This window comes from Oncorhynchus mykiss, chromosome 12 (assembly GCF_057628025.1).
Source record: "Oncorhynchus mykiss isolate SJ-2025 chromosome 12, ASM5762802v1, whole genome shotgun sequence".
Lineage (NCBI taxonomy): Eukaryota > Metazoa > Chordata > Actinopteri > Salmoniformes > Salmonidae > Oncorhynchus > Oncorhynchus mykiss.
The window spans coordinates 67,963,725-67,974,709 of record NC_143033.1 but is presented as its reverse complement, the minus strand read 5'-3'; the positions used below and the strand labels follow the sequence as shown (position 1 = coordinate 67,974,709).

General features: G+C 40.5%; 1 protein-coding gene across 8 annotated transcripts; it reads right to left on the bottom strand.

The window, feature by feature from the left end:
- Nucleotides 1-2,418: 2,418 nt before the first annotated feature.
- Nucleotides 2,419-8,483, bottom strand: il2rb (interleukin 2 receptor subunit beta). 8 transcript variants are annotated; one of them, XM_021622445.3, is made up of 10 exons: nt 7,794-8,076; nt 6,481-6,562; nt 6,202-6,322; nt 5,987-6,071; nt 5,641-5,734; nt 5,207-5,343; nt 4,729-4,906; nt 4,400-4,502; nt 4,055-4,127; nt 2,419-3,439 (listed from the first exon to the last, which is right to left on the bottom strand). In XM_021622445.3, the coding sequence occupies exons 2-10, from the start codon at nt 6,548-6,550 to the stop codon at nt 2,735-2,737; spliced, it is 1,566 nt and encodes a 521-aa protein (XP_021478120.3). In that variant the 5' UTR covers nt 6,551-6,562; nt 7,794-8,076; the 3' UTR covers nt 2,419-2,734.
- Nucleotides 8,484-10,985: the final 2,502 nt, after the last annotated feature.

Here is a 10,985-nt window from a genome sequence, read left to right as displayed (position 1 = left end):
GGAAGTTAAAGCTTGGTCGCAAATGGGTCTCCCAAATGTGAAAAAATGGCTTAAGGACAACAAAGTCAAGATACTGGAGTGGCCATCACAAAGCGCTGACCTCAATCCTATAGAACATTTGTGGGCAGAACTGAAAAATAACTACCCGAAACGTTTGACCCAAGTTAAACAATTTATATGCTACCAAATACTAATTGAGTGTATGTAAACTGCTGACCCACTGGGAATGTGATGAAAGAAATAAAAGCTTAAATAAATCATTCTCTCAACTATCAGTGCATTTTTTGCTAGGATTAAATGTCAGGAATTGTGAAAAACTGAGTTTAAATGTATTTTGCTATGGTGTATGTAAACTTCTGACTTTAACTGTACATCCACACCAGTGGAGGCTCCTTAGAAGAGGAAGGGGAGGACCATCCTCAGTGAATTTCATTTTTTAAATGGTAAAACAGTTCAAAAGCTTATTTTTAAAAATAAAACTATACTAAATATATTCACTTCACCAAATAATTCATTCAAACACACTGTTGCAATGAAGGTCTACAATAGCCTCAACAGCACTCGGTAGGGTAGCACCATGGTGTAGACGGAGGACCGCTCCTCTGGGTAACGATAGCTAACACAGGTTACAGGTTTTGCGTACCGCAACTTTCAAACGAGGCTACGATAAAAACTAATGAGACTGTAGCGACTGTGTTGGCATCAAAATCTGGGTGTAAACTACTTTTCTATTCCAGCTTTAATTGACATGGTAATAGAGCAAATGTATTTGAGAAAAGTTGAAAAAACTGACCCTTCTAACGCTGCACAATACATTGTGACGTATCAGTGAAAGGGACAGGGAAAGGGGGATACCTAGTCAATTGTACATCTGAATGCATACATTTTTCGCATCATCTCTGCAAGCCATCATGTCTCTCAAAAGTCGCGAGACAGCCGCAGTTTACTTGTGAAGATAATTTTAGCGTCGCCCTAAAAACCCTATTCAAAAAATAATGACACGTTATATAGACTCTTTATATTGTTCTATAGACATTTTAGAGGTGATAAATTGGAGTGAAAAAAGCAGTTTCCCCACACGACATCTCTCCCCCCTTTCACTACTATTCAGTAGCTTTCGCTTCCCCCACCACAATTTTTCAAAAGACTGGGTGGAGCTCCATTGCCTTCTTCAATCATGCAGAGACGGGCAGCATGAAGGTCGCATCATTGGTTTTGCTGGAAAGCAGAGAAATTGTGCTTTACAATGGTAATAATAACATTTGACCTAGAAGTATTAATTTTTGGGGGGCGCTAAAATATGGTCACGTGTATGGAACACTGTCAAGTATGGAAGTTTGTTAGTTATCGTTACATTGACTTCAATACAAAATGTAGGAGGCTCATGGTCCTCAACCCCTTCCATAGCCTTCACAGTAATTTTGTCAACTTCTGGAGGATGTCCTCCAACCTATCAGAGCTCTTGCAGCATGAACTAAGATGTTGTCCACCCAATCAAAGAATCAGAATGAGTTTAGTACTGAAAGCATAAGCTACAGGAAGCTAGCACTGCAGTGCATAAAATGTGGTGAGTAGTTGACTCAGAGAAAGACAATAGTTGAACAGTTTTGAACAATTTAATTTCTTCCAAAATGGAGAAGAGAGAAAGTGTTTTTCCAGTTTCACTTACTTAGCTAGCAAATGCAGCTAGCTAGTTTAGCACTCAAACAAGATGCTAGCTATAACTATTCAACACAATATTGGAACACTTCCAATTCAAGGTAAGCTTTTTAGTTTTACAAATGTATTGCCACTGGGGAAAGTTCTAAACTGCTTACTGACTGAACACTAACTTTACTACATGACTGTAGCAGGTTTACTAACACATTAGAAGGTTCTATTAGCTATGTTGACTATGACGTTACTTTAGCTAATATGGTGACAATGATGTAGGCTGTGTGTAAAAAATGAACAGAACAGAGATAAAAATACCCAAATTTGTACATTAGAAACTCTCAATGACTACACCCTATATCAGCTAGATGCAGGCAAGAGTGTGCAAGACGGTATTGAATGTGTCACTGTCTGTCAATGTGTCGCTGTCTGTTATCTTTAATTTTTCTCTCGACCTGTGTGCACCTACATTGGCTGTAACAACCTCATGATGGGTATAGAGAAATGCTGAGTATCACGTAGTAGCATAAACCTATCGATGTTACATTGAACTGGGTGAAATGAATATGAATGACAGTCATCCAATATGCTGTAATAGAAATATGGCCATGCTCATATATAAAAGAAAAATGGTCCTCCCTCATCTGAAATGGAACCGACCGCCACTGATGCACACGCACGCAAACACACAGAGCAGGACCACTTTCCCACTCCTCACCACTATCTAAGGCCACAAACACAGGAAGTTTAAGGCTGACCCACTTCTCTTCTGTCAGAGGTTTTATTCAGGTCTTCATACAAACAAGCTGTCAGTGAACACATTTAAAGACAAAAACAACTAGCAGCACTAACTATCTGAGATAAAGTAACAATGCATTGGCAAACCAGCTGCCTCAATAGTAGTACAAGTAATATACAAAATGTATATAAAATACAAATAAGCTACATATTTAGAACTCTACAATATTTTCCATGTAAAAAAATATTGGTTTGTACCTGCATTATCAGCCTTGTCATAGTTTGCACGAAGAATCAGTTCAACAGCTAAACTAAAATGCAAATTGAGTGAAAAATGGATTGTTCAAATAGACTTGTTGCTGTAGGTATTCTGCAGCTCTTTAATGGTCAAATAGCCAATACAACTGGGTTCCACTGTCATTGAGGAGGATCTGCCTAGAGCAGCCTCTACTGGCCAGGCATTGTAACTGCCGCTAGACGCCATGGCAGAGTTTGACTCAGGATTATGAAGGGGGATTTGGGGGAGACTCAGGGGATGGTGAGGGCCTGGGGGGATCCGAGCAGGCAGGGAGACTGGTAAGACAAGAGGGGCAACTGGAACCACATTCCTCTCCTTATCCTTCTTTCCTTCCTCTTCCACCTGGTCCTCCCCCTCTACGCTCTCCATGCCGAAACCAGAGTCTGGGCTCAGGGGCTGGCTCTGCAGCCGACCGAGACGCTGCAGGCGCTCATAGGAGGAGGATGTGGCGGAGAGAGAGCTGTGGTCCCCCTGGTAGGTGAAGTAGACGGGGCAAGACTCGATGAAGAGGCTGCTGGGGTATTTGGTGTAGAAGTAGCCGATGTTGGAGAAGCAGGAGGACTGGCCGCTGCTGTTCCAGCCATCAGAGGGTGTGTTGGGGTCAGAGTGTAGGAGAAAGGCCGCGGTGGTGGAGCTGGTGGAGTCGGTGACGTCCCAGACTTCTGTTCCAGACACCTCCGCGGGGGAGATGTCCTCGCAGGGCTGGGCAGTGATGAAGGACTCTGGAGCAAACAAGGGGCTCAGCCATTTCTGCATGGGGAGGGCCAGAGACACACGTCAGTATCCACCGTTCTGTACAGTGTCACAGATATTGGTGAAATTGAAAGTTATGCTTATACTTAGGCAAAATGACAAAGGATAAATATGTTACTGCATCTACACTGGCAAGTATCAAGTTTTGAAAGTTGCTGCAAGATCAGTGTGTGCTTGTTCGTACGTCTAAAATGAGTGCATGTGTGAGTTTATTGGTGTGTTATTGTGCGCATGTGGTAGAGAGAGCGTGTATGTCTGCATCTAACTTAATGCAAGGAATTCAAAGCAACAGAAACCACACCAAGGGGCCTGTGCTCATGACTAATGTTTCCCTTTGGTTTTTACTGTGGCTGGGCACTATCCTTTTACTGGCAACTAAAGAGGCTGTTCCAAACTGTAAGCATCAAATGTAAGTAAGTAGTAAGTCAAGTTAAATAAGGACATAAATGCGGATATATCCACTCAACCAGGTTCCAGAATATTATATTAGGCCGTCCACTAGGTTTTCATATCAAGAAAACATTCACGCCAGTGAATAACGCCACATACACAGAATTTTATTGGTTCAAGAGGTTTCAAGTTTAGCAGGAAGTTGGAGTATTTTCCAGGTACCTGAAAGTTTCCACCGTGGACAGAGTTAAGTGGCTGGAAGTACTTGGCGGGATCAGGCACATACTGGTGTTTCCTATAGTGCACCAAAACAACATGGATTTTAATAAGCCATTTTGGGTCTGTCCCAGAATTAACTTGACACTACATACCCAAACAGACCTAAGGTCCTGAACGCAAAATCTGCTTCGTATTGGATTATGTAACCAATGATAAAATCTAGCCCCCGTCATCAACACGGCACAAGACCAAATTAACTCACTGAGCCAAAGGTTGTAGGTCTCACTCCTGATCTGACCCAACAATACATACATGTACGCATATAATCCACCTTTACGCATTACTCACCTATTGTTTGTATGAGTTTTGTAGAAGACCAGCAACATGACAACGATGAGCGTGAAAAATGCACCACTCAACACCAGCCACAAAGTCAGGTCCGGGGACTCCACTGAAACACCAGAGAACGGGAGCACGGTTGGAATGTAGGTCTCAGAAATGCATCTGGATCCATTTAATGCAATTAACATGGGTCGTTAACAGAATTTTGTATATGGGCCGCATGAACTTCACCATGCACCGACTGTCAGTTTCTCTGGATAGGATAGAGAGTCTTCTGCATGACTGAACATATAGTAGATGTAAGGTTTTAGTTTGTGGCATGGCTTCAAATGTACCAAAGGTTGGTGAGACCTCGTCCTCTGATGTCCAGGAGGCAGTGGTGCTCCACTCACTCCAGTGGCTAGAGGGGGGTTGGGTCGGCTTGACTCTCACCCTGATGTGATGAATCCCACTCTCCTCCACATCCAGCTCTATCCATGGTTCCTGCTTTAGTCTGGTCAAACTCTGGGCCTCCTGACAGAGAGACAGGTAAACAAAAATAAACACAATCACTACAATGCTACAAGACTCTCAAACTATTTAGGCTGAAATCCAGATTTGAGATGAGTGTGTTTAACTCAAATGTACATGCTTTGATGTCTATGGAAGCGAAGATTCCACCAACAATCACAGCTAAATACTCAGGCGCCGGTATTATGCATGACTACCCACTAATTAGATTCACTATAACTCATTCATCAGGAATACTGCGTGTTCAGCCAATACCACACACTTTCACACCCACCCACCAAATGGTTTGTCATTCTCACTCACCCCCCATAGCTGGTCTTCCCTCTTCACCTTGACCTGGAACTCATATTCATAGATCTTAAAAGATAGCGGACTACCAGCACTCCAGGTGGCATTAGTCCCATTGATGATGACCGGACTACCAGGAGGATGCATCTTAACTGTAAGGAAACAGAGGGAAATGTCAGTCATCTAATACCATGAAGCGGAAATATAGAGGAGGAGGTTTGGTGAACTACAGTCAGGTGATGGGTAATCTTGTCTGAGACCTGTCATTTAGAAGATGCTTTCCAAAGCAACGTTTACATTGATAGTGGCACATAGATTCAGTATTGAATATGTACCCATGCAAGAATCTAACTCCCAAATGAACCAGTGAAGAAGAACGGCTATTTAGTGAGAGGCTACTCTCGCAGGTACACTAGACAAAAGAGAAGACTGAAAAAGTGGACACTCACTGTGGTGGATAGGTTTGTATCTTATGAGCTTTACCGCCTCAGACCCGTCACACTCCACCTTAATGCTGGGGAGGTACTCGGCTGAACTGAAATACTGTAGAGAAACAGTCAGAAAGCAGATGGCATGTTTATTAAAGTAACAACTCATTGCATCTGTTCTACACGTGTGAGAAAATTCAAATTTTCACAAGCAGTTATTAAAAATACACTTCACATTATAGATTTAGTTCATTTTGAAAAATAAAATAGGAATCGACAGTGATAGAAAACAATGAAATTGATATGTACAATAACAATTATGGAGAATTACATACTGTATATCATTCTGATATCAGGAAAAACTTACATGGCCCTCAAAGACAATACTGCAGCCTCTGAAAGAATGACCTTGCACCGGCCTATCCAAGGGTTTGAGATCGCAACTACTATTGCTATACAAAACAAAATAAATGAAAAGTAAAACTCTCGATATTACACAGGGATGCATTTATACCTCAAAACACAATGCCATCATTTTCTGTATTGCAGTAATAATAAAGACAGACAAAAAATATTCCTTACAAAAGATTGCTCTTAAAGTTCTCTTTTGTACCGAGGAGCTGGCAGGCCACGTCTGGATCTACTGCCGAGCTGTTCCACACACATGTGATGTTGTTGATGTAGTCATTCACACAAAACAGTCCTTGGAGGGAAAGCCAGCAAAGGCAATCCAAAAATATTATTGCTGTGCGTTCAATTCAATCAATAAATTGTGTTTCTCCACATGGTGCAAGTACTGTTTGTTTTTCACAGATCTTATCTGAATGAGTAGGCTGAGATTAACATGTCGTCACTAGTTACCTTGGAGGTTGTGAGTGAAGCCTGGTGGGACAGAGAGCAGGAACAGCAGGTGAAGCATGGACCACATCATTACCGCCACTGTCTAACTGGAAAACAAAAGACGGCATAGATTAAAAAAAACTGTCACTTACAGAGTGTTGGCCATTACCACCACTGCTTAAATGTAAAACTAAGATGATGAAAGCTAAAGATGAAGAGGCTGTTATAACAGAGCATTGGAACATCAGAAACATTTAGACAGTACAAATCCTAACAGCTGCATAGAACAGCAGCAAATACATGACACTGGTAAGGGAAGTCCTGACTTGATTGTATTCAACATTAAAATCTTTCCGTCACAGGCCCAATACCATTATTACCCACTGTCATCCCCTTTGACAGCAGTACATGATGAGTTTAAGTAGGCACTTAAAGGCAGCAGCGGAAAACTCCTCTTGAATCGATATCTGTACAGAATACACATTCATCCAGAGACTGCTGAATACTGCATGACCTAATGTTAAACTCTCAATGAGAAAACCTTTTGTACCCTTGTCTCCCCTGAATAGGCTGATGTTCAAGTTTGTTTGCACCAATAGACTGCTAAAAAACTAGGCAGTCTAAACACTATCCTCTTGAGTGCTTGTTAGATTCACCAGGTTGGCCTAGATGTAAATAACATATACATACATATATATGTATGTATGTATGTATGTATGTATGTATGTATGTATGTATGTATGTATGTATGTATGTATGTATGTATGTATATACATACATACATACATACATACATACATACATACATGTGTATATATATATATATATATGTATATATATATATATATATATATATATATATATATATATATATATATATATATATATATATGTGTATATATACATACATACATACATACATACATATATATATATATATACATATACACATACGCTATTGTCACACGCCAGAAACACAGTGAAAGGTGTTGTTTTACAGGGTCAGCCATAGTAATATCAAGCAAATTAGGGTTAAGTGCCATGCTCAATGACACATCAACAGATTTTTCACCTTGTTGGCTTGGGTATTCAAACTAGCGACCTTCATGGTGGCTCAACACTCTAACCGCTAGGCTACCTGCCGCCCTAAGGATTAGTTTTAAATTACTACATTACAATGATGCGGCTGACACCTAGATGATAAAAATAATGATACTGGGATACTCAATGTTTTTTTTGTTTTTTTAAATAACATTTAAATTAAGTTGAATCTTACAAAAAGTAAGTGCTCATGCACATGCAAACAAATTGGTATTCTACCTCGTCAGACTTACCCTCTTAGTCAGGGTCGAAGTATCAGCACAGTCCTCATTCTGTTCTCCTACTTTCTTTGCTCTGTTTTTACTATTTGACTTTTGCAGATGCTCTCTCCTCTCTGTGTCCTTAGTCTCAGGTAGGTCTGTCTGTCTGTCCCTTTGTGACCGTCTCTCTCTGTGCCTCTAGCACTCTCTCACTCTGTCTCTCTCTTTCTTTCCCTCTCGATTGAAGTGCCCAATGACATTTCATGGTGACACACGTAACCACAACCTCTCGCTAAGGCTGACATTTGCCTGTGTCTTGCAGGAAGCCACACAAAACCCTGAAGATTAAAAAAAAAAAATTGAAAAAAAAAACATATAATTAGCATTCTCTACAACAGTGTTTATCAACCCTGGTCCTGGGGACCCAAAGAGGTGCCCATTTTAGTTTTAGCCCTAGCCCCCACACACCTGATTCAAATTAAAGGCTTGATGATGAGTTGATTAGTTCAATTAAGTGCATTAGTGCCTGGTCCAAAACAAAAATGTGGTAGCCCTTCCTAGGACCAGGATTGAGAAACACTTCTCTACCACTCATACTCTACAAGCAAAGCCATTAGGCCCCTGAGACCCTTTATGTGTTAAGGTAAAAATAGTGAATACACCGCATCCTGTTTCAGTCGAGCACCAGTAAAGTAGGCTAGAACAGAGACGCACGTTCACACTGAAATGTCAGGTGGTTTCACAAATTGCAGCACCAGATTGGCAGAGTAACGCCTAGATCACATCTACAGCATCATTGCATTTTGGTACAACAGAAGTACATTCATTTCCAATGGAACGCTACATTTGCCTTGTAACATTGCGTTGGAGAGGTAGTTGCAGTGCGTTCTGTGTGGTGCATACGTTGGATTGGATTCGAACTGGAACTTATGCATCAAACTGTATGCTTAGACAGCTCGACAGAAATTGTAGCAGAAGGTGAACTTTTGTTGAACACATCCAGATGATGCTGTGTCCCAATTTGCGCACTGCCTCTGTCGGTGTGATCAAGGCGTAAGGTGAATACACTACAATTAGACGTGTGTTAAAATATACAAAGGCTTTCCAATATACTGTAGATCCCTCATGAGAGCAAGTCAGGTCACAAAAAGGTTTCAAGCTAGTAGTAAATGGATAGTGGAGTCAAAAGATCCTTGTGAAAGTCAATAAAATGCAGAAGTAGAAATGGCAATAGAAAGATGAACTGAGTTAGTATGACAATGCAAAGGTCATCGGACATCTCATTTTGTAGTCATAGACAGACCCGCTTTTTCCTCATAGATGGGAGTATTTTTTTGTCTGTGGTGTCATGCAGCACGATACCCATTTCCTCCATTGTTGGATTTCTATCACATACTTACATATTATGTGACATACAAAACAACATAAGCAAAAGGTAGATAGCTATTTTATGTCACACGATTACATTAAATGCTTTGTATCAATCAATGTAGTGGAATGAATTTGTATTGAAAATGAAAATGATCCTTTTATCATAGAAACCGATGGAAATCTACTTGTTACAACATTACAAAATGCATGCTGTAGTAGATGCTTAGCACACTGAGATGAGCAGGTCCTGTGAAGTGTATCTGCATATCTTGACTCATGCTTTATCTTTTGGTACAGGAGGGCATTGTAGAAACACTCTTTATGTGAACGGTGAGAAACAAAGTATTCAACAAACAAAGTGAAGTTCAGGCTTATGTCGCAACAACTGCCTGTTTGTTCACAGAACGCGAGTGAATGCGTTGGTTTGGCCATGATGGCACTTTTGACACCCCCAGATATATGGGTTCTGGCTGAGTACTTTTCACTCTGCAACATAGGTAAAGGGAGGCTTGCAGAAGAGAGGCGGGGGTGGTGTAGGTGACACACACAACGCTTGTTGAAAGGTCAGAGTCCGCTTTGTGGCAGGAAGTTGGCGCTAGGCCTCAATGTTATGTGTAATTTGTGTACAGAGGCAATAAGAAAAACAATCTCCATCTGTAGACCACAGGGGGGGGGGGCGACTGTGGTGTACGATGGGAGGAGGTGAGAACAACGTTTTGTAAAGAGAAGGTGTACTAATCATATCACAACACCTCGGAAGTTTTCTAACTATAGGCATTTGTGAGGTCTTGCTCGAAAAGTCGGGTGTTAAGGTGCAACATGTTATTTTTCAGACTGTTGTCCACCAGATAAAATGAAGCACCACATGCAAACTATTATTACCTCATGAACACGATAGTGTTCTCCGTTTTGCTCTAGGGTGCCCACAAGACTCGTTAGAAGATAGCCCAGATACCAGTTAAAAAAAGCACCCCCAAAAAAAGGTTCAATATGGGCAAAAAAGATGTAATAATTTCCTGATCTTTCTTATATCTCTCAGATATAGGACAAACACTTTACTTACTTTTGATGTATTTTTCACCTATGTATTTGTCCATGTGCTATGTTGTCCATTTGTCCATCTGTTAATTGCATTATCAATGGGCTATTAGCAGTAAGGACAAATTCAATGTTTCATCAAATAATAAGAAATTCAATTAAAAGATACCCAAAGGGCCATAACATTCTAAATCAAATAGCTAAATGATCATTGGTATGATCATCTTAAAACAATTCCATATGTTAGCTTAGTAGAAAGTGTTTGGTAATTACTATAAGTGGGGCCCAGATTCTATCATTCTAATCAGATTGAAATCATATCCTAAACTCCACAATGAGTCTCATTTGGTGTTCAAACATTTCATTTTAGAAATATTATATAATTGGTAGCGTAATTGGTTTTCTATTTTTAGAATAGTGAAAAGTTACAGCTGGGCTAAGACTTAATTCAAAGCCACATAATGAAAGTGCTTGTGACACCCACACTTATTGAAAATAAGATACTTCTGTATATATAGTGTATGTGGACACCCCTTCAAATTAGTGGATTCGGCTATTTCAGCCACACCCATTGCTGACAGGTGTATAAAATCAAGCACACAGCTATGCAATCTCCATCTTCAAAGGGGGAGACACTCTAGACCCAAACTGTTGCAGATATACACTGCTCAAAAAAATAAAGGGAACACTTAAACAACACAATATAACTCCAAGTCAATCACACTTCTGTGAAATCAAACTGTCCACTTAGGAAGCAACACTGATTGACAAAATTCACATGCTGTTGTGCAAATGGAATAGACAACAGGTGGAAAT